The sequence below is a fragment of the Eutrigla gurnardus genome (assembly GCF_963514095.1).
Source record: "Eutrigla gurnardus genome assembly, chromosome: 9".
Classification (NCBI taxonomy): domain Eukaryota; kingdom Metazoa; phylum Chordata; class Actinopteri; order Perciformes; family Triglidae; genus Eutrigla; species Eutrigla gurnardus.
Window position 1 is genome coordinate 27,011,914 of NC_139923.1, and position 24,705 is coordinate 27,036,618.

Here is a 24,705-nt window from a genome sequence, read left to right on the forward strand (position 1 = left end):
TGTCGAAAAAAGTTAAAATAAATCATATATCATGTCGAAAAAAGTTTTTAAAAAGTCAGTGACGAATGTTGAAAAAAGTAATAAATGATGATGAACTCTCAAGCTCAACTTTTAAGTCAGATAATGTGTAAATAAATGTAAAGTTTACAGGATGTAAAGTTTACAGAATGGACAAAAAAGAGACAAACAAGACTCAGCTGATGGAAATCAAAAGAAAATGTGATGAAAAGGGCTGTCCTGAATAGTTTGGAGCTTCATTATTTATAATAATTAATTATGAATTACTTACGAACTCTCTTCCTTCACTCTCTCTCAAACACACACACACAGAAAACGACCTGTGACCTTTCACCTCTGTAAATGTCTCAATCTTGTGTGTTTTCCCCCTATTTGTATCAAAGTTAATATTTCGGCTTCCATCCATATTCGTCCTTGTTTGGCTTTTTGAAAAATAACATTTTCACTGTGAAAAACTATTTACTTCTTACTCGGGGCGGTCTGGCAGCAATCTTAATTGCATTTATGCTTTTTAAAGCTTGATTGGAAAACCTCAATCAAACCAAAATGATGCAGCCCTTTTTTGTTTTTTAATGACTGAACACTGGCGGCTGACGTTATCAGACCCGAGAAATTAAGAAGAGGTTTGAAAAAACATTACACTCCGTTCACATCTCGATTTGTCAATTTAAATATCAACACTCAGTCGGCTTCTGATGCGTCTCACAGTCAAACAAACACAGGACTTTTGTCCAGGAGGCCGCTGTTCCTGTCCCGGGAGAAACTACAACGTCAATCATTAGTCACACGAGTTGTTAGTCACGTGACTCATTAGTCAATTTAACATCACAACCACCACGCTCTTTTCCTGAACCTAACAAAGTGGCTTTTGTTGCAACAAGCTAACTTCCTGTAAAGGTGGAAATTTATTTTGAAAAGACATGCATGTGATAAACTAACACGCCGCCACCGACGCACCCAAAACTGACATCAGAGGATCACCTAGACCTAGGGCCACCAAAGGTCACTGACCAAGCAACGGTATTCATTTAATGGCAGAATATTATTTTATGTAATGGCAGGGCAACAATATATTCAATTATGTTTATATTAGATTATATTAAATGTGTCTGCTGTGTCAGAACATCAGTGCTGATCCATCAATAAAAAAACAAGAGTAAAACACTGATAAGTGTTTTGCAAAGTCGGCACGAGGTGTGAGAGCAAGAGACTAAATCCTTACGACTATTAATTTGCGAGTTGCAGTTTTACTGTGGAGAGAACGGGTCCATATTTATCTTTAAAAGAGCCCTCTTATTTTTCTTTCATCCTATACTCTACTATACCTATATATCAACTCGACAGCAGCTCGGAAAGGAAATATTGAACTTACCACTATATTTATTTGAGAGCTGTACATAGTAGTTACTTTGAAGATTTTTTTTTTCACAGAGAATCTGTCATCAGTTTATTAAATATGATGCATTTTTAAGAATTAAACAAATGTACTGTTATTTACACAGTAATGGTAGGGGCAATTTATCTTCAGTAAAAGTACATTTTACTAACAATACTTAAATTATTTTACCAAAGTGAAACATTCACTACTTCTACTTAAAGGATCAGAATGAGGGAGGGGACAAGAAATGATCCGTATCTGTAATTACAGCATGATGTCGTCAAACAGCTGGGAGGGAGAACGAGTCGACAGAACAGTGAAAGCTCCAAAAGATGTGATTAAATGGATCCGATGTCCAGAATGGGACCTACAACTTCATATTTCATATTAACTCCGCTGTTGTTCAGAGCCGATATAAAGTAGATGCTCCAGGCTGATTCCTGGCCCGCTCCAGATAGAAGCGAAGCCTACCTGAGGGTTCAGGGCATGAATAAGCTTGCTGATGCGGACTCCATTAAAGATTTCAGAATGGAACGTTTGTGATTTTTTTTGCCCTCGCTGCCTCACACGACCACCTCAGCTGTCGCTTTGATGAGGATCAAGGTTCGTATCGGCTCGTGGGACCAGACACCATTTCGCCGATCGCGTCCACGTCTGCTCTCCATGGCTCCTAAAAAGAAAGAAAAAAGCTAGCTGTATGACATCTCGATGGTCCGCTGCATCCTTTGCCTCTTTGCTTTTCTCCCCCCTCCGTCATCCCCCCCGTTTCCCAGAGATGTGTGACATGTACAAGCAAGCGGAAAGCAGCGACGATCTCCCCGATGGATCAAAAAGAGAGCAGACAGAAAGAAGAGGTGGCTTTCTCCTGCTGCTTCCATCTCTTTAGGACAGTGGGAGAAAAACAATGGACTGTACATTACCTCAGACAACCGTATGATGCAATGAGAATGTATGCTCACATGAACACACACACACACACACACACACACACACACACACAGAGGGCCTCGGGAGGGAAGCGAACATTCACCAGGCAGCACATCCCACTGATGCCTCTGTGCTTACCTGGCTTGCAGTGTGCGCATGTGTGTGTGTGCACGTTTTGTTCTGGAAGACTGCCTCTGTTTCCCTGTGGGCCGAGTGTGTGTGTGTGTGTGTGTGTGTGTGTGTGTGTGTGTGTGTGTGTGTGTGTGTGTGCGCGTGTGTCTGTGTGTGTGTTGCTATGGGACCCGAAATTTTTCTTCGATAGACATTCTGCTCTTCCTTGACAGTGTGCATGAGATACAAAATACACATTGAAGTATGCATATGTGTGTACTACGTGTGTTGCATAAAGTTTTACTCATGCATTCTCTTCACATCTTGTTCATAATTGACTTGATACCTTTTAAAATAGCACGTCACTTCGTTTCCAATCTTCACACACTTTTTTTTTTCCCAGTTCTTCTCTCTACAAAAACACAAAATATCTGCAATGATATCAATCAAAATCCATACAATGGATTGTTATACAAAATAAAGATGATGTCACTGGTCGTCTGGTCTAGAAGTCGGACATCACCCATTGGTTTGTGGACTACAGTTTTGAAGCCTTGAGTTTGGCATTTTGGCCGTCGTCATCTTTTAATTTTTACAACCAGCGAACGGAAGTGACCATATTTGGAATGTGGAGGAGCAACGGGTGGATCTGACGAACCCTTACTGGATCTGGATCCATGTGGATTCTGGTGTGAAGCTGCTGACAAAGTTGCAAAGCAGTAGAAACCGGTCAACCAGCAGGTAAGCCCCGCCCCCTAAACCATCCCCTGCTTCCTGGTCTGGTGGACTCTAAATGGACCATAATGTACTAAATGAACATCATGCTGGATTGAGGAAGAAACTAGAGATTGAGACCATAAACTCATGTTTACTGGGATAATAAATCCAGAGAGATGTAGGGTCATTTTCTCGTAGACTTCCATTGGACTTCTTTTTGCAACCGGAGGAGTCGGCCCTTGATTCAGAACCGGAGGTTGCTGCCTGGCCTTTTGTTTAAAAGCAAATCCATGCAGAGATTTTGTGTAGATTGCAACTTTGCGACCAAGCGACAAATTATTATTATTTATTTTTTTTATCTTGCATTTTCTTAAACAAACATAAATGCTAAACATAAATAAAGGTGCTCGGTCTCTGGCTCATCAGCCAGGACGGAGACATTTTTTTCACCTTGTGAGTCTGTGTGAGTCATCATGACCAAATGTGGCCCTGGAGAGACCGAGCGTAGCAACAACTACCACATAAGTGTTTTTATGACTTTGCTAGGTGTTTATATGTCTGTCTGTGGACAGATTTTGTCAGGTCAATAGCATCCCAGGCGTGCAGGACGCAGTCACGAAGGGTGTGCAGTTGAGATCGAATTGGAGGTCGGGGGGTGGGTCGAATGGGTGTGGAACTATAATTCAATTAATTCTGAATGAATTTAATCAAAATGAAAATGAACTTACTGCAAAGAGTTAAAAAAACAAAGGCAGGTAACCGATTGAAAATCCAAGAGTTGCAGGGAAGCATGATATCAAACCGGATTATACAGAGAAAAACACCTGAACTAATCTGGGAAACAGGTCACATGATGGCAGGCTGAAGGCTGATTGGACGCAAGGCTGACGAGAAAACCAGACACTAAAAATACGAGAGGAAGTGAACAAGACAAAAGAAGAGAGACAGAAACTACAAAATAAAAGGTAATCAATGAAAAACGATCCAAGGTCATGACAGAAGGGGCCATTGGCTTCCTCACTTTAGGCCCCTTGGCTGATTTTGCGTCATGGCTGGTGTGGGTTGCCATTGGTTTTTCTTGCTTTTTGTCCAATCGGCACATTCGTTGCTGTAATTGCAAAGACTTTGCAATGCAAGTAATGTTGGAATGCAGCTTCCTGAAACATTATAGGGTAGTCGTTTAGAAGTAATCTCTAACTTCCTTCGGATTTCCTTATTTCCTGGTTGCGGCATGTTTACTATTTGTATCCCAGCAAATGTTACCGATGCGTCCAACAAAGCCCTATAAGGCTGTATGGTAAGAAAAAAAAAAGTGTTATAGATGTATTGAGTACATTTAACAGAGGGTGTGTGTCTTGGTGTGTAAAGAGGCTCCACTTGCTCAGCTCCTTCTTGTGGGTGAGTAGGTGGGGATTCTGGAACTGTAGACCAGACTTGTTTAGCAGGCGGTGGGGGGTATGACTGTATTTGTATGTAAAAAAAAGAAGCTTTGTGAATAGATTTTAGACTAAAATGTGCCGATTTCTAGCTCCGGGGTCGAGTCAGGGTTGAGGCCCCTTCAGCTGTCAAATTTTTTTTCCCTTCAGTTGCAATTCAACACCTGCAATTTCTGAGAAGCGTCACGTTAATTTTAAAGTGTGTCAGCCCTCTGGGTGACTAAGTTAAGGCTCCTCTTTTGTGCTTCAAGTCAGTGTTGACTCGGGGAAATGACACTCAGGAATGTGTAGAATACAGAAAGCAACAAGTATAGAATGAATCAATGTTCTTTGTGCAATAACATAAGTAATTTGACAATTATTCACACCTACCTATCTATTGTACTTCTCTATAGAAATAATTGACTCAAACAACAGTCTATTAAAGACGAAGTAATTCCGTTCTCCTGTCCCCATTTTTGTACAGGAAAAATAATAGGCATGCAAATAGAAAACCTGGTACTTGTTCCTTTCAGCATTCACACCTAATTAGCTTCCAGGCGGCTCATTTTTTAGTGCAGCATGATGCAAACGCGACAATAGGACTCTTTGGAGACAATATGCCAACTCGCTAAAGCCATATTTTCCTTCACAGCACACTGGCTATTGATTATTCTGCACTCGCTGCCGCTATCTTCTTAATTGTGATTAGAGGAATGTCTTTTCCCTCGCATTAGCTTTAATATGATTATGTTCATTCTGTCCTTCTTTAACCCCAAAAAAGATGAACTTTGGTGATCTCACTCCCTAAATGCCACGGCAGCACTGCGCAGCCGCCGAGTCTAGAGGCTAGAGAGCATCATCGGCCAGCAGGCAGACGGACAGACAGACAGACAGACGAGCATGAGAGAGACGGGTAATTAGGCTGGCAGGTGGACAGACAGACAGTCTGGAAAGAATCTGATACCCACGGCCGTTCTTTAATCTGAGCACCCGTCGAAACACCCGCCGAGACCACGGCCGTCCACCCGCTGCTCGCCGCCAGTTAAACTAGGCAACGAAAACCACAAGCTCAGCGGTGACATCATCAGACAGCTGACTTGAATGTGTGACAACGTCTGCAGGTGACAGAGAGAGAGAGAGAGAGAGAGGTGGATCGTCCCCCATCCTGCAGCCGAGAGGTGTGCTTTTGGGCCGTCATTCACCGTCAGCTTGTATTAGAGGCCCGAAAGGAACCACCCCACCACCCCCCTCCCGGGAGGGAGAACCAGCAACCACAGAGAGGGGAGGAGGGGGAGGAGGGGGGGAGAGAGAGGCAGGGACAGAGGACAGGATGGAAACCGTGAGCAAAGAAAACCCAAAAAGAAACAAACAGACAAAGAAAAGTAGAAAGCTACGAAAAAAGTAGAGAATGAGACAAAGCGAAGAGGCATAAAGAGGAGGATGAGTGGAGGGGAGAAATTAAAGGTGTAAGATTGTAACAATGTGCGTTTGATCTTTTACTTCCTGTTCAACCCTTTGATTCCAAGAGACTTCAAAAACGTATCCGTGCATCGCCAGGATTGTTTCTTTGTTGCCATGACAATGACGGAATTCTATTACAGGTTTATTATTAACCTACTTTGGTTGAGATAATCCAACGTTTCCACCTTCAGAGAGAGAAAGAGAGAAAATTTGGATTTGGCCAAGACGTGAGAATAACCACCCCGATGTCAGACATCACAGTTGTCTAATATTGTGTCTCTTTTGCGAGGGAACTTTATTTATGAACTCAAATTACACATGAATAAACGACGTTCAGGACGTCTGCCTCCGTCTGCGGTGGAATCCTGATTCCCTGGAATAATATTGTGAAATAAAATAATACCTGCCGTGTCTGCGGCGTCCCTGTCGGTTCGATTCCCAGCGGTGCTCATTTGGCACACTTTCTGCTCCGCTGCACCACCCCGCGCCGTCTTTTACATCTGTCGTACGGATATTTCCTGATTTTTTTTTAAACCATTACCCTTAAACCCATGCCTGGTTTGCTCTCATTTCCAGCTTTAATTAAATCCCTCTGCAAACTTTTAGATTTTTTTGGCAGCTTCGGGAGGTATCACACACACACACACACACACACACACACACACACACACACACCCGGAGACACCGTCACCACGGCAGCCTTCTGCTTGAGCGACGACGACGGATGGCGATAATGGTAATGATGATGTTGAGTGGCGGGAAACGCATCACACGCGTGCACCGTGGAAATGTGGGCTCGTGACTCCTCCTTCACGAGGACTTGCTGCTGGTCTCTCTGGTCTCTCTGGTCTCTCCTGTGAGATGCAGAAAGGACGGGTGAGTTTTTAGGGGGTAAGAGAGGAAAAAGGAGGGAAGAGAGAGAGAGACAGAGAGAGAGAGAGAGAGAGAGAGAGAGAGAGAGAGAGAGAGAGATGCCAGATAAAGTGGAGGGGCGGGGAAAGGGGCGGTCGCCACGCAGTGATTGGAAAATATCGAAGACGCGCTAATCCGATGATGGCTCTCCGTTTTGGTGGTGTTGGGGGGGGTCTGTTTAAAAAAAACGAGAAAAGAGTGGGACCAGGGCGGGAGCATCTTGCGCTCGCGCGCTGCGTCCCTTTCCTCCTGAGCCTTTTGTGTTTGCAACTCTCATATCTCACGTATCAATAATTCAAGCGCGCGCGCGCGCGAGAGAGAGAGAGAGCAGACAGAGCAGCTCTCCCGTCACCCCCCACCCCTCTCATTTCCGCCCCCCCCCCCCCCTCGCGCGCTATGAGTTGCGCTGCCTCGTCACTCGTCCAGGGCCCCTCCGCACCGCGCGCGCGACTCCCGGTTTATTGCGTTTGAAGTGACAGGAAAGCTGGCGAGAAGTGAGGGAGGAGGAAGAGAAACAGGTGAGAAGAGCTCGCGACTCGCACGGAGATTACGGAGGCGATACGGTGATTTCCGAGAAGGGGGACCAGAGAAAGACCAAAAAACAACGCCTAAAATAATAATCCGGTTCTGGGTTTTTGTTTCTCCTCCAAAGAGACTCCGCAGGGGAGAAAGTGTTCTGTGGGCTTTAAACGCAACACGGAGCGGCACCTCTAGTTGTAAAAACAAGCCTCGTTCAGGTTAATCCGGGGAACACCGGGGAACTCTTCCTATCTTACTTTTTTTCCAAAGGGGAATAGACCTCGTAAAGACGACCTCAGAAGAAGAAGTTCTGGTCCGGTATGTTGGCGTTTTGCCTGCTGAGTGCCGTGTGGCTCGCGGCGAGCCCGGCTCGCGCCCAGAACGAGACGGAACCAATCGTCCTGGAGGGGAAGTGCCTCGTGGTGTGCGACTCCAACCCGGCCGCGGACCCCACGGGCACGGCGCTCGGGATCTCGGTGCGCTCGGGCAGCGCCAAGGTGGCGTTCTCCGCGGTCCGGAACACCAACCACGAGCCCTCCGAGATGAGCAACCGGACCATGGTCATCTACTTCGACCGGGTAGGGCTTTCATTCTATTGGGTTCTGTTGTAAAATAACAATAGTAGAAAAAAGTAAGTTTATAATTGTGTTCAGTCGATGAAGGAATGATGCAGATCATACGAAGTTTCCCACGGTGTGTGTGTGTGTGTGTGTGTGTGTGTGTGTGTGTGTGTGTGTGTGTGTGTGTGTGTGTGTGTGTGCTAAAAAAAATAAATAAAATAAACAATTTCTCCTTCATGGATTCGTTTTTTATAACTGTTTTAAAAAAGACGTAATAAATAAATAAAAACGTTAATAAAGCGATGGATCCACGTGTGGCTGGAAAATGCGCTCAGCTGCGTCTCGTGCGCCTCCGGCAAAGCTCTCGTGGACAGCAGCTCGAGATCGAGCGAAAACCAATCAGTCTCCAATTTTTTTTTATCATAGGTAATTCACGTCCAAAGTAGTTGGTCGGAAAGACTTCTGCACATTTCAACTTTTCCGAGCTGACAATGTGCGATATGGGAACTGACATGTCGCCGAATAATTTAGTAACGGCGGGGTCGCGAGGGCTCGGTCCTCCCCGTCTTCCGTTAAAGGTTAACTCTCTCTCAAACTGCCGTTCAATTACGCGCCATAGTTCGTCCTCCGCCCATAAAAACCAGGCGTTTGGCTGCAGGAATGCATAATTGAAAGCTCAATTTGAACGATTGATTAAGTTCCCTTTCATTTCCCATAAAGTTTGGGAGTTCTGACGTTGCTGAGGGGGAGTAGATAAAAAAATCAAAGCGTTATTCCACTTCATCAATGATTCTGAATGTGTGATCCGGGACCAGAGGGGCCCTTAAGAGTCCTTCATCCTCCAAAAATAAGTGAGATATCAATTTCAATATGTTCACTAAAGAAAATGTAGAACTTAATAGGCTTCATTCTCTCCATATTAGAGAGAATTAGAGAGCTCAATACAAAACAACATGTTCAAATAAGAAGGGGGTCTTAATATGCGGCTAATTTATATATATATATATATATATATATATATATATATATATATATATATATATATATATATATATATATACTGCATGAATATTACATAATATATATTACATGAATACATTTGGGATTGTCCTCATTTTAATGAAATCAATGAAATGCTTTGTTTCTTTCAGGTTCTAGTAAACGTTGGGAAGAGCTTCGACGAGGAGAGAAGTAATTTCATCGCGCCGCGTAAAGGGATTTACAGTTTTAACTTCCACGTAGTGAAAGTCTACAACCGCCAAACTATACAGGTATAGTGCCTTTTATGCTTGTCTTTTGTGTGTGTGTGTGGACCGAACCACGTTCCCCCCTCTCCCCCATGCTGTTTTTTCCCCCCTTCACAAAAGTTGAATATGCAGCCCGAAGTCATTTTGCAGATGTGTGAGATGCGTTTCCCGGGTGATGACAGTTGAAAGCCGTCACCGTCGGCCCAATCATAATTAATCAATACACGCAGAGAAGGACGGAAGGCGAAGGAAGCAGCAGCACCGGCCGCTGCGGTGAGCATCGAGGAGGGGCTCGCGGCTCCGGCAGCTTTTGCTTTCAGCACCACGGACAGCGACGCTTCCTCCCTCTCATTAACAAAAGAGGCTGAATCTGATTTCACAGAGCAAACAGAGACGGGGCGTTTTCTCTGTCTTCACACACACACACACACACACACACACACACACACACACACACACACACACACACACTGCAGTGTGCCCCATCACGGCCCTCCTTTCATCCAACCAGCAGCTCTCTTCCTTTTTTGAAGATGCGGTCTTTGCGTTGGTTTGATGTGCCGAGGCGTTGAAGCACTCAAGTCCCATTTACGGCGTTTAACATGCACGTGACGACATTTTACAAGTCACAGCGTTAATTGCAATGTATCTCTTGCTAATTAAACTGTTGTGCAATTATGCCGTTGCCCCACCCTCGGGGTGCTTTGACATTATGTTTTGCTACTTAGATTTTATTAACGGAGGCTTGAATTAATTAGCACGGCAACAGCAATAACAACAGAAAGCAACAACAAGGAGGGTGGGCGAGATGCGTCAGACCCATCCTCCCAGTCATCGCTGTGCAACTGAACACGAGTAGAGATCGTGGATCGCTCTTCACTGGTGGCACCGGGGAACATAATACCGATACCGACACCGACTGAAACAGCTGGAACTATTTAATTCAGTTCTATGTTCATATACATTTTAATTTCTTGGCCTATTTTTTGCTGCATTCATTTTGAATATTTTTCTCCAAGTTGCCGGTGGACTTTTTGTTATTTGATAACAATTCAGCAAATGCATATCTATGTGTTTATTGGATATATTTCATTTTGCAAAGTTACGAAGGCAGTGTTTAAGTCGATCCTGAGGTCGCCTTACACATAAATATCGCTTCCACACAGCGGGGCTTATAGCCTATTGACTAAACACAGGTATCGGGACTGAAAAAAGTCTGATCGGTGTTTCCCTTTGTGATGATGCCTTTCACATAAGTACTGTTATTTGTGCCAATCTGTTATGTTGAAACTACATTGTATCTATGAGTGAGGTAATGTTCGCAGTGAAGCGGTTGAAGAGGGATTGGAAAGGAAAGCTGTCATCACTTTGGCTGACTTGTAAAACCAGAATCTTCCGGATGGATTATAACACTTCGGTCTAAGTCATCATACGGTAACAGGTGTAGGTCGTCCTCTCTCCTCTATCTGGCGCCGCTCACCTCTCAACCTCCTCCTCTCATCCTTCCATCCATCCGGCGCATCTGCCGTGTTGAAAACTCCCACTGTTTGATTGCCTCAGAGGCAGCTACTGTGGTGAATGCGAGAGATGAGAGACAGCAGGGGAAAGGAGAGCGGCAGGGATGAAGGGGGGGGGGGGGGGGGGGGGAGAGAGAGAGTAAATGTAAAACGGTGACAGGGAGGAGAAAAGAAAGTTAATAAAAACATGTTAATGGGGGAAATAAATGGGGTGAAGTGAAAAAGGTGGGAGGATTGAAGGGAGTGATGGGGATGCATGAAGGGGAAAAAGGAGAGAATAGAGAAGAACAAAGGATGGACAAGAAGGAGAGAGAGAGAGGTGGCAAGAACGCCAAACATCATGAGTAAGTATTGATTGGTGGATACTGGTGGAGATGCACAAAGGAAGGGAGAAGCAGTTTGTTCCAGCTATCATCAGTCAGTTACCGAGCAGGGATCCTCTCTCTACCTGTGAGGGGCGAGAGAGGTGATGTGGGTGTCAGAACCCCCCCCCCCCCCCCTTCTCTGCTTTGAGTTCTGCCTTGAAAATACATACAAATATCGCAAATTAAATACGGTGCATTCTTCCGATACAAAGGACCGCCGCATAACGGCAGCCATCAGCTACGCCTATACCTCCGCTAATGGATAGCCCGCTGGCTATCATTAATGAACACTTACACCACACACACGTATATCAAACACCTCTTTGTTTCATTTCAGGTGTGACTATTTTGCATTTCCAACGTGTGCTGCTGCTCTCCATCTGAAAATCAAATTGGAAACAAATTAATTCCATATCCCTTCGTGAACATCTTGTACCTGCAGCTTGGAATGGAAAGCTTGCAGATCACAACGGCAAACAGATGAGGCCCTGGTTGGATATCACAGCTGGGCTTTTTTTTTTAATCGCAAGTTTCTTTTGTCGAGATGAAGTGTCTATTGGAAATAAATTGAGGTATTATATTGTGCAACTTAAATAGAGTGAAACCAGAAGCCGGTATGATTTCTTCTAATCAGACGGTCGCTGTTAACTTGATATGTGGTTAAAAAAATTGGCCTTCCATGGGGCATTGGATTTAAATGTCAGAAAAATAATAATTGAAAAGAAAGAAAAACAGATTTTTTTTTGTAAGTTAAGCAAAGTAAATCCTGCAGGTTGTTTTCTGCAGTGTGAATAAGCGTTTAAAATCCTCAACATTCAGAAATGTCACCCTTGACGCCTCTGGTCACCGACGCTCTGCAGAGGTGAAGCGCCGCTACGAGGCGCGCTCAGCCTCGATGCTACGTTCATCTTCCCATTGAGGGAAGGAAAACCTGGAGGCAACGCTTCCAGATGCTGATGCCACACTGCTCTGATAATAAGAGAGTTTTTTGTTTCACCTCTCACTGCCTTTTGGGTTATAAGAACTTATTTTTACATTTCGACCCGGAGCGGCCGCATCCGTCTGCAACAAAAGCAGAATCCTTTTGACTCTTTGTGTTTGTGCTCTGGTTTTCCAATGCACAATTTTTTTGATTCCCCCGCCTCGGGTCACTGGGGTCGACCCATGTTCTAATGAGGTATTGCAATCCGGAGGAAAAAAGCAAAACACGCTGCGTTCAGAAGAGCAAATCCTACCCTCGCTAATTGAAGTGCATACTGAGGAATACCAAAATGGTCAATTAAAATGTAATTCTTACAATTACGCTGGAATCAAATGTGGGTCTGGCATCAGCGTGCTTGTTGCGGATGTCATTAGTTATCGGTTTAACTCATCACACAGCTCATTTTATGTTGTTTTTATGTGGTTATATTTAGTGTTTAAAAAGGGGAATAGTTCATTGTTTTATTTTAAAATCTAAAACTGGAGAATAGACTTGTCAACATGTGGGAGGTACAGAAGGATGTATTGAACAACAACACTGAAGACTTAGATTATTAAAAGGTAAAGAAAAAAAGCACCTACGCACTCAAAAGTCTCTTTTATAACACTTTCCTTGAATGACTCTGACATAAAGCTCTCTTATAAAACAGATTTCCTTTGTACACATTTGAGTGTAGATGATTTATTTTTCATGTTCAAATATCTAGTTAGTATTTGTTAGATCGATTCTTTCTCACAGCACGCAAACAACAGAAACTAGATCAGTAATTACAAATAAATACCAAGTACTTATATACTTTATATAATCAATGTCGCTGACTGATTAAAACGGTTTAAGTGCTTACGTCGTTTCATTAAAGTGTTGGTTAATTCTGTTTTTTGTTGCATACGCTTTTTAAAGATTCATACGCGTATAGAACCACTGAGATGAAATCCATCATCAAACGGTTTATTTAATATAGTTTGATTCCCCCGTGCAGCTTCAGCTAAACTCAAAGATGGCCGGTCTTCGTGCAGGAACACACATTTAACATGAACAACACTGTCAAATGTTACGTTGCCCTTAAGGCTAAATTGTATCTATAAGATTTGTTTATGATGGGCCATGTGGGGGAGGGAGGGAGGGGCTAGAGTAGGCCTGGAACAATGTTGGACGATATATTGGCCCAGAAATAATTTTGAGACCATTTCAATAAAATGGACTCTGGTTCTGTTGAACAATGTCTGCTCAACGCCCCAAGTCTTATAATGGAAGGGGAGAACGCTGCTGCAGTGCATTCTGGGCTTAAATGTTGTGTCACGTAAACAAACATGCTAACACGACAATCAAGGTCAACAGAAATGAGTGAGGTCGCGTCCAGATATCATAGGACGAGTAGATATTGTTAAAGGCCTCGTCTGGAGCATCAAATTCATGCTTTTACTCTGAAAAACGCCAAATTAAAGTTATGCCTTTAGACTGGGAATTAAATTATTCTAAACTAAATTATTCAACATCTAATTGACTTTTGGAAAAAGCAGATTTAAGTTAGTCTTTACAGTCCAAGGCTTTGGCATCAGATCCTATAAATAAATCTTGTTTTACCATCTACCATCTGTAAATTCTCTACTTCTTACTTATATTCGTATCCGTCTCTTTTATTGTGCATGACTTCATGGAGACAGTGGTCAGCAACACAACACGCCCATCATTCATGTGTAAAAGTTGCTTCTATCGTCTTTAAGCCTCGGCAACACTCACATGGTGTTCAGGGCCGATGAGCGAAACAGAAGTGGCGTAACCCCCGACGTGCTGCAGCTGTGTTGGAGAGGAAAGAGAGCGTCCAATGAGCAGCACGGATTGTGCTGTGACAAAGAAAAATACAAGTACAAATACAATCCTACGCCGGGGATGCAGGGAAGTGAGAGGCGAGTCAACGCCACATAAATAAACACCGTATCTGCTCCTTTAGTGAACGCGGGAGGTGGAAGGCGGGACAATGGAGGTGGTTTGGAAGCGGCCGGAGAGGGCCTACGTTATGGGAAATGTCAGCTCAGCTGCTCCGTTTGTGAGCTCGTTTCAAGATGACTCTGCTGCTCTGTGATAGTCATCTGTAGCCGTGGCAACAAGGCTCTATAGATGGAGACTCAACAACTATGGGATGGATTGAGTTTGGTACAGACATTCATGCTCCCCAGAGGATAAACCTTACCATAAGCAGGTCAGAGGTTCCTCTCGTCTAGCAGGGGATCTGTGTCGCCCAGCCCTGCCCTTGTTTCCTGTCTGACACCTCGATACCATCTATCCAGCAAAAAGGGTCTGATATTTGGATCCGTACCTTTTCTGGGTCTCGTTGGTGAAGGATAGCTGAGGGTATCTACGCTGGCCGTGACCACACGTGACATTTCCTGACAAGGAATTGTTTTTTTATGGTTTTATTTTGCCTGGTTTCTTATCTGTCAGCTTCTGGTCACACACACACACACACACACACACACACACACACACACACAGACACACACACACACACACACACACAGCGTCTGCAAACCAGATGTTCGGATTCATTTCCATTCAATCAACCTGTGCTTCGTCTCCGTCACTGTGGCAGAACATTATAGAAAGCTGCGTTTGTGCTCGTGTGTATAACTGAAGAGGTTACACACACACACACACACACACACACACAAAACAAATTGTCTTTTAATTGAACAAGATTATTACAACATAACCCTACAATTCTCACAAACTGCTCTTTTGGGGGACGAAAGCAATGTTTATCTTAACCACTTAGTTCCACATACAGAAACTAGATCAGTAATTACAAAAACACACTCATTAAAAAACGACATCCTAGACACTTGAGGAAGACAATGTAATTAGTCTTCCTGTGAATATGTTGCGTTTGTAACAGTTAGAGGAAGTAACACTATGGCGGGGTGCAGGAGATGTAATTAGGGTCATCATGAACAAAAATATGTCTGTATGTATTATGTATATAAATGTGAAATAATAATAAAATAAAATCAGCTTTACAAAATACATAATACATACAGACATATTTTTGTTGTAATAAATACATATTGCAGGCTTTTTTTTGTAATTTGAGTTCTCCTGCTAAGCAGATACGTTTAGGGCTTTTATTGTGAAAGGTGAGAACACAAGGAGCCACTCCTGTTCTCAATGTGGTGGCAATGAGAGAAATATCCCCAAATTAAGAAGCACTTTGTGTGATGCTCGACGCTTTTCCTTCAGAGCAATGCATGATGGTATATAACGCTCGGTTAGTGACATTGGTTGGATTGGATACTTTGGGTCCACTATAATAACTCTCACTAAACATCGGGACTTAAACCTGGCAAACTCACTATAGATGGACATGTCGTGAGCAGAGAGTGATGTCGGACTCCACAGGCAGAAACCACAAAAACCAAAAGACAAGCAACAAGTCCAAAACAAGAAGAGGGCATTCCAACCTGCAGGGCAAAGATGGCGTCGGTATGCTCAGTGTATTCATTTAAAGTCAGTTAGAACATGTTCAAAAGCAATATTACACTCAACGTTATATGAAAATAATTCATTTCGTCACATGATTCATGTTATTCCCAGTCGACGGAGAGCGATATGAAGCTCGGGGCACCGCTTTCAGCATCAAGCGATGACTGCCACGCGACTTTTATTTTTTTGTTGTGTTCATAGTAAACGCCATCTGCACGAAGTGCTCAACTCGCTCATCTTAATTAATTGTCCTCTTTTGGTGTTTTTTGACATTTGGCAGCTGATTCAGAGCTGCATGTTTGTTTGTTTTTTCCCCACCAGAGAAGAAAAATGACGGGTGAAGGCTTTTCTGTGGTTTCCTCAAATTAATGATGTTGTTTCCCCCGAGGCGATATTGATGAAGACTGAGGAGATTTACTGACATTAATTGTGCTCCAGTGTAGGATTCAAATAGTTCTAGTCAAGTTCTCCAGACGACCCGGTGAGTCGATCAGATTGTTAACGTCATTTATAGTAATATGAGAAAACGTTGGCTTCCATTCAAGTGTTCCTATAAACCTTGTGTGGCAGTGAGCCGGCACAAACACTCGACCGGAAGCAGATTTCCTGCTAATAAACAAACAATCTGATGCATTTGGGTAAACAAACCGGACACACTGAGAGGTGGAGGCTGGAGGACAAGACTTTAGTGCTGGCAGGGAACCGGTGTAACGCCTGAACCATGAACACGTATCTGCAGTGATGTTTGCTGTACAGAACATGAATAAACAGCCGAGCCGGAGCGGATAACATTTTAACCACTTACACTTATACTAATGCTCTTATGTAATAGTTATGCTGGGTGTGAAAATAAAGGCTTCCTTTAGTCATGTCATGACAGAGCGTAGGGTTTGTTTCTTCTCGTAATATCTTTAGGATGCTCCGGCATTATAACATGTTTACTCCGTCTTCCATTCACGGACTCATTTCTGCCCAAATGGCAATAAAAAAACAGCAAAAATGGCTACAAAACACAGTTCTGGTCCCTTGAGAGTCGCAGTGGGTTGTGACTGCATTTCTACATCTTGAAAGCAGCGACGATGTTTCCACAACATCGTCTCAAAGAACAGCTAGAAAGATAAAGCACCGGATAGAAACACAGACTTGACCTAAATAAAGTCTCCTGGCCAGAACTGATGTTCCAGATTCTAATTATCAGACAGTCTGTAGCAGGCAAAGCTTCCAACCCCCCAAAAAATGCAAAACATCCAGCTAGAAATTGTCGGCAACAGGTGACTTAGATACGGGTAATATATTTATTGATCACCCAGCAGTCCTGTTGCTCATTGGCTGCAACGAGCTCCTGTGGATGCTGGTGACACCTGCATGTTTCTACGAATATGTTTTTACATTAAGGTGTTGCTAAGCTTTTATTGTGAAAGACAGGTTGGTTTCTAGAAGTTAAAAATCCGTACAAACAGAGTAGGGTTTCTTTTATTTTGTAAGATCTGGCCTTTGTACATTGAAGTCTCGGTTTTCCCCATGAACGACCCTGAACGACCCCTGGAGCTGCAAACTTTTACAAAGATCTCCACGACAGGAAGACAGACCCAACATTATGTACGTATGTGTGTGTCGGCATCCATCTGTAAAGACAAAATGACAAAGAGGGAGGAAGGAGGAGAACGAGGCGACGAGGAAGAAGATCTAAGTGAAAAAGCAAAGGAAACGGATCTAAAGATGAATGAGAAATTAAACAAGAAGGAGGGAAAAAACGAGGACGTATGATTGTCGTGTCAGAGACAGTCGCCTGGACGTCAGCTGATGATGCAATAACAGGATATCACTGTCGCTGGCTCTAAGTGCTGCATCGAGGCGTCAGACCATCTCTATTTAAACATCGAGATTTCCTTTCAATCTTCCTCTCTCTCTCGCCCATCCATCCCTCATCCTGCCATTTCACTCTCTCTCTTTTCTGTCTTTTCATCTTCTTTCTGCCTCCCGCTCGTTTACTCAGTCAGTTAATTGGTGCTTAAGCATTAATGAATGCAGATCGATGGAGGCCTGACACGATGCACACGGCCCTTTTATCTGGCTTTTATATTTATGGCTGGTAATTGTAAGGGCGATGTTGGCAATGTGTGTGTGTGTGTGTGTGTGTGTGTGTGTGTGTGTGTGATGACCACAGCCTCACCCTTCCAAAGCCAATGTCACAGCTTTATTAGAGCTATACATCACTGGCACACACAACCACACTGACCCAGTGTGTGTGTGTGTGTGTGTGTGTGTGTGCCAGTGATTCTTAGATATGACTAAAAGCTGACATGTTGCCAGTGAGTGCCGACACCAGATTATCGAATCAAATCAGGAGACACAAAGCATGCTGCATGTTGATCGTTACGAAGCTTTGACTCTAAAGATGGCCCTTGTGCGTACCCACCAAACGCGATGAACGCGATTTAATCGCGCGACAAATGAAATCGCGTCGCGCTAGACGCTCCAGTTTTGACGCCGGTCCAATATGCCAAAAAACGCCTCATCGCGGCATCGCGTCGCGCGACGAGCCCGCCCAAACAACAACATTTCTTCCGCCATTTCATTCTCTCGTCGATCATGGCTGAGATAACCACCATCGCTGCACTGTATCTACTCTGGAGAAGTTCCCAGCTTCGTCTGCGGGCTAGGCGCCGACGTCGGTTCTGGGTGCATGCTACCCTACGGAGGCGGCGTGAGCTCGGCGAGTTCCACCGTCTCCTGCAGGAGCTGCGCCTGGACGACGGCCGGTACCAGGTATCCCACACGCCTCGCTCACGCTCACCCAGGCCCGGTCCTTTTTGTTCCTGTCCCTGTAGAGGGGACAGGAACTATCATATAGCTCTGGGTGAGCGGTCACGGCGACTATCAGTGTCTCCTCCATCTTCTTCACTGGAGCGGCAAGCCGGCAAAAAGCGAGGGAACACCAGGACGTCCGTACGTCAGCACGTCGGTGACGATCTCAACGCTGATAGGCTGTCGCGGCGTGTCTTCACGCGAATTCGCCGCAAAAGTTCAATTATTTCAACTCGAGCGATGGCGCGATGAAGCGATGAAGCGATTTTTCGCGTCCATCGCGTCCATCGCGCCCATCGCGCCGCGCTATCGCGTCCATCGCGTCGCCCGGCGCGATGAAGCGTCTAATCGCGTCTTTGCATTGACTTTACATGTAATCTTGACGCGCGATGAAGTTTCATCGCGTTTGGTGGGTACGCCCTTAGAGCGACTCGACAAAAAGAGCTGCTCGTTGCACCAAACATATAACGGGGCGGCTCGGTCGCAGCAAATAATATTTTGTCTTTTATATGATACATAAAGGTCCCGACGTTTGCATACAAAACAAATTGTAAACAAATTTGTGTTCAAATGATGCGAATGAGGCTTGGAGTGAAATCCATTTTTAAAATCTGTTAATTGAAATTAAATCCCAACCAAAGTGTTTATGGTAGTAAACCAGCTGATGTGTGTCTTTCTATTTGGGCCCGAGCACCTCCACATGAACAAAGCAACGATCTTTGCTATACAGCTCAACTCTGTCTGTTGAAACTCCAGGAGAACAGCAGGGCGATGCATATTTAATCATTCATCAGGACGAGATCATTGAATCCTATATATCATTTATGCTGTTTACACTGAAAGGATGCAGGACGCCATTCCTCACCGAAAATCTCGGCGCTCGGCTTCCGCGTCCAGTGTGAACCTGAACGTAACACGAGCGACGTGGCTCCGTCTGTTAGCAGTGGCAGCGTGTTTTAACAGAGTCGACGGAGGTTATTTCAACTGATGGATGGCAGTAATCTATCAGTGATGTCATTCCCGGTGTGACTGGTGTTTATTCAGGCAGCAGGACGCATGAGCACGTCTGGATCAGAGAAAGATGTTTGGGTTGAGGGGAGGGAGGTTGGTCAGTGTGAGTTGGATGAATGGTTTGTTGTATCTGAGGGAAACGATGCTGGCTTCCCTTCTGTCTGTCTGTCTGTCTGTCTGTCTGTCTGTCTGCCTGCCACCTCACTCTCCGTTTGGAAGCATTACATGCACTCTGGACAGGAACAAGGTCTGTCTGTCTATCTATCTATCTATCTATCCCTCCATCCATCCATCCATCCATTCTTTTAGCTTCCTTCGACTGTTATTGTAAGAATATTGTGCTCGTCTTGACATTTTGAACGGGGGAGGACGTCCCTGATATTTTTAGACTGGCCTCCTTTCGGTCCGCTTGATCCGTTTGCGAGCGAGGAGGTGGATGTTTCAGTGTCTAAAAGTTACTGGTTGTGTTGTAACGTAGCATCACACTTCCCTACTCTACCTCGTCTTTGTGAGATCTGGAAGCGATGAAGATCCTAATTGGGCGGAGTTCTGCTGGTGTGAGATAGACACGTGGTGGTATCGTTGTTTTTAGTGTCATCGCTATCAGCTGTCGTCTGCGAAGACGTCAGCATCGTGTGATATATAGGAACAGATGATGAATGTATTTATATCGAGATCGTCCACACGGCACATTAATGATATTCCTTCAGTCTCAGCACAACAACCTGCAGACTGGCCTCCTCGTCCACGACTGGTGTTTTCATGTCGTTGTGTTTTAAAGGCTGTGACTCGTGAGAGAGAGGAGGAGGAGGAAGAGGGTCAGAAGAGGGGAGGAACTGTCAGGCTGGAAAGTGGAAGTGAAATAAACATGTGCGAGGAGGAGAGTTATTTTCCCTCATCGGTGTGAGTCGTGTTCAAGTTCAGGTCAGAAAGCCGAGAACAGTGTTGAGTGATGCGTCCTCACGTGGGCTGCTGTACAATAACATCATATTGTATGAATATGAGAATGGTATTATAATGGGAACGATTAGGATTTTATCACGCATTGGGATGAAAAAAAAAACCAGTACTCCATCGTGGTGAATTTCCATTATTGGGATTGAAAAAGCCGTCTAGCTCTGAAAAAAAAACGCTTCAGAATCTAAAAATACTTTTTGGGAGACCAAATGATTAATTCTTCTCTTTTATATTATTTCATTGTTCACTAAAAAAAAAAAAAAAAAATAGTATCTGTAACCCAATATAATGATTTGTTCCTCAAGTAAATCTAATTTTAGTGCCATTTTAAGTGTTTTAAGCACTTCTTTTTATCAGGTTCATCTTGGTTTGACGTTTTCATAAAGAATTCAACAACCTCCCCTTATTAAATCATTTTGCAGCCTTAACTACCTACATTTACTTTCGCTGCAACCAGTGACGTGTTACCCTGATAATTAAAAGGAATATAGATTTTAAGCGCAGTCCGAGTGGTTTTCAGAGCTTCGCTCACACTCGTACAAACTTGCTGTGAAGAGGAGTGCCGGGCCAAGAGAGCCCTTGACTCTGACAGGCTCTCCATATCCACACACACACACACACACACACACACACGCTCCTGACCATCACGTAGAATGAGGTGGCTAAGTGTATAATTATGGGATGTTTATGACTGTGTTCCATCACTTAGCAACAGTTTTTTGCAATTACTCACTTCCAGGGCGACGGGAACGTTTTCAGATATTTGGGAGCTCAGATGTGGGTTTCTGTTGGAGCCGAACTGTGGAGTGATGTAACCTGAAAACGCTGCTCGCCGCCTAAATAATGTAAAGCAAATGCATTACTGGCATGCGGCGTGTGTGTGTGTGTGTGTGTGTGTGTGTGTGTGTGTGTGTGTGAGTGTGTGTGAAAGCACCGTCCCTGCACTGTTTTAAATCGAGGTTCACTCTGTTGTCTTTTGTAAAGTGGTAATAAGAGGAGTGTTGGCTGGACTTTGTCGACCTCTGAGGAATGCTCTTAAATGCTGGTGTGGTGGATCCGGCTTTCTAAGGTTTGTGGTGCCGTCATTGGATGTAAAAAAAAAAGATTATCCTCTCATGAAGTGTCCCAAAATGTGAGAAAGGTTTTGGTAGAGGCCGTGGTGATTATGATGAGAACAGAGAGAGGAGTTATTATAGGGAGGTGGACGTTGTGGATCAGACCTTCTGGGTCCCAAAAGTGAAGCCGAAGCCTCAAACCTGCATTGTTCCGAAAGGCCAGCAGGGGGTGAAAATGACCATAATCCTCACTTTTCATTCATTAGACACCTAGTTGCCAGTTACCCAAGTCTTCTTCAATACAGCATGGTGTTCATTTAGGGAATCAATCTTGTGTTTACATGAACAACGTACTCCCTCTTTTTCTTGCTAATGTTCCTGCATAACCAAGTGTTTATTATTGTAACCATGACGACAAAGCCCGAAGTACAGTCAGGCATTTCCACCCATCCCTCGATGTTTCTTGACTGCAAAGAAGCAAATGTTTTTTTGGCCTCTCATTCACTCAGATAGTGAGGAGGTGCGATGATAATGCAACTGGACGAACCCGCTCTCACCCCCGAACCACAGCCGCTCTTGCAGATTGAATAAAATATTTGTTCTTGCAGGCAAACAACCCCACATGAATATTTGTTTTACAGTATTTCTTGGAACATCTATCTCTTTGTGTCCAACAGTCTGATGGGGCATCAATTGAACAAAAGAAGCTGAGCGTTTTTTGTTTTTTTTTAACCACAGCAAAATAAACCAGCTCCCTCTTTCTCCCCGTGAGGCGTTCAGGTGTCCACGTACATCCAGAACTCGAGTGCAGCTCCGCCATGTATGGACGTCCACGGCGGGAACAAGCAGAGTTGTGTTAATTAGTGGAGGCAGATGTTTGGAGGATGGAATGTAATGACATATTTATACTAGCGTTTTTTATATTTGGGTCACCTTAATCTACGGAAAATAAAATACATATATTACGTATGTATATATTTGAAATTTGAACCGTGGATATATACACTGTATGGAATTTTTTTTTTTCAGACACAATCATCTGTTTATTCCTATTTAAATGCATCAGTAATCACCTTTAACGAGGTGCAATAATTACGTAATTATGTGTCCAGGTGAAATTAATTCATGCATAACTAAATCATTTGTTTGAATTTGTGACATTTGCAAATGATTCCCACTTCATGGGCGAACCCTTTATGTACGTTTTCACGTTGTCAGGTCAGTGATTCCTCATGAACACTTCTATCGTTTATCACATTATTCAAAAGGAAATGGGTTTACAAAGCTGGGATGACATATCCAACTTCATATTCCCCTCTTTCCCGACGCCGTTGTGCGTCTCTCTCAAGGTACAGCCAGTTTTGCTCACAGGAAGTGGAGTAAATCTCACAGGTTTCATAAAGCGTGCTCCTGCATAAACAGGCGTTTCTCCCGCAAAAAATCATTTCAGTTTGTTTTAGTACTGCGTCGGTGCCAGGGGTGGCATAAAACCGTTCTTTGGTGAAGCATATGGGAGGGAGGATGGGGTGGAGACGGGGCTTGTATTTGTTCGTTGCTCAAAAGAGACGGGATGAAAGCGGCTGTCTGGTGAACGGCGGCCGGCGGAGGGAGGGGACGCATAACTGACAGCTCCTTCTCTTTGTAGGAAGAATCTGTTATTCCCCATTGAAGCATTTGTCGAGTCAGAGTATGTGTGTGTGTGTGTGTGTGTGTGTGTGTGTGTGTGTGTGTGTGTGTGTGAATGTCTCTCTAAGTCATTGTTAAATCTTCTGCAAGTGGTAATTGAAAAAAAAAGACAGACGATATATATCTAGCAATAATGTGCTGACTGCAACGCTGTTCCAGACAGATATAATATTCTGTATTATCACAACCACATGCATCGCCGCATCCACTCTAACCGTCTGTCTCTCTCTCTCTCCCGTCTCACCCAGGTGAGTCTGATGCACAACGGCTGGCCGGTGATTTCGGCGTTCGCCGGCGACCAGGATGTGACGCGCGAGGCGGCCAGCAACGGCGTTCTGATCCAGATGGAGAAGGGGGACCGGGCCTACCTCAAACTGGAGCGAGGAAACCTAATGGGGGGATGGAAGTACTCCACCTTCTCCGGCTTCCTGGTGTTCCCCATGTAGAGGGGGAAAAAGGGAGGAGGGTGGAGAACAAGAGGAAGAGGAGGAGCGGGATGGGTGGAGACGAACGAGGAGGAGCTGGTGATGGAGATGGAAGTGTGACGATGACTGGTTGGGGAGGGGGGGCGGTGGAGGAGGAGGAGCGTTAGTGAATACGATGGAAAGAAGAAGACTCTGTTTGGGACACTGCCGAGGGAGGAAGGAAGAGAGAGTGAGACAGGTTGTAGAGAACGACAGGACAGGCGATGGAAGTACATACGGCCAGCTTCTTCACTTCCCCTTCCTCTTTTCCCATCCATCCTTCCATCCATCCGTCACCCTCCCTCTGTTGTTCTCTGTGGCTTGACTGCAGCTTTGGACAGCCGAAACTTTTTTTATGCCCTGCTGAAAGACGCAATTGATCATTTAAATGTTCCAGAGTGCCCCCCCCCCCCCCCCCCCCCCCCCCATATTCATCCATTCATCCATCTCTATCATCATTAGCTTTGAAGAATGTTTCTTGAAGAACTGCTCCTCGTCATTTATTTTTTTCACAACATTAAATTGCACTGATTTTGGATCAGCCTCTGCCCCCCGAAGCTAAACTAGGATTTTTATTATAGGGGACATTAAACACTGATCACAAAAGCAGGTGCTACATGTACATTCCCTGTAAAGCTGTGTTTTTATAGTTATCATAAATGAAAAAAAATGATTGGCGTTAAAAAAAAAGACACATTTTTTCTTGTCTGGTGTCAAAGTGCGACACGAGATAAATGTAGCTTCTTTGACATAATCCAGACGGCGAGTATGTTTCTGTACAAAAATGTAAAACAAGTGAGTGGTGTATAAATATAAGGAGACGGAATACGCTATCGAGCACAATCAGAAGAGCACTATTAAACATTTCCACTGTACTGAACATGTGAAGTACAGGAATTACAAATAAAAACAACAACAACAACAACAACAAAAAACACCGTCCAGTCTCCATCCATGTACTCGATACCGTTACTCTCTTGTGACTATAATGAGACTGCTCGTCACAATGAAAGTATTGCTTCACGTTGCTTCATCAACATTGCATTCAACCTCCATCCTGCAGTCCGATCTGGTCTGGTCCGGTCCTGTCTGGTCCGGTCCGGTCCTCTCCCTCT

At 44.2% G+C, this 24,705-nt stretch overlaps 1 protein-coding gene across 1 annotated transcript; it reads left to right on the top strand.

The window, feature by feature from the left end:
* Positions 1-7,386: 7,386 nt before the first annotated feature.
* Positions 7,387-23,979, top strand: cbln1 (cerebellin 1 precursor). The gene is made up of 3 exons (XM_084017334.1): positions 7,387-8,039; positions 9,173-9,292; positions 23,375-23,979. The coding sequence occupies exons 1-3, from the start codon at positions 7,782-7,784 to the stop codon at positions 23,570-23,572; spliced, it is 576 nt and encodes a 191-aa protein (XP_083873460.1). The 5' UTR covers positions 7,387-7,781; the 3' UTR covers positions 23,573-23,979.
* Positions 23,980-24,705: the final 726 nt, after the last annotated feature.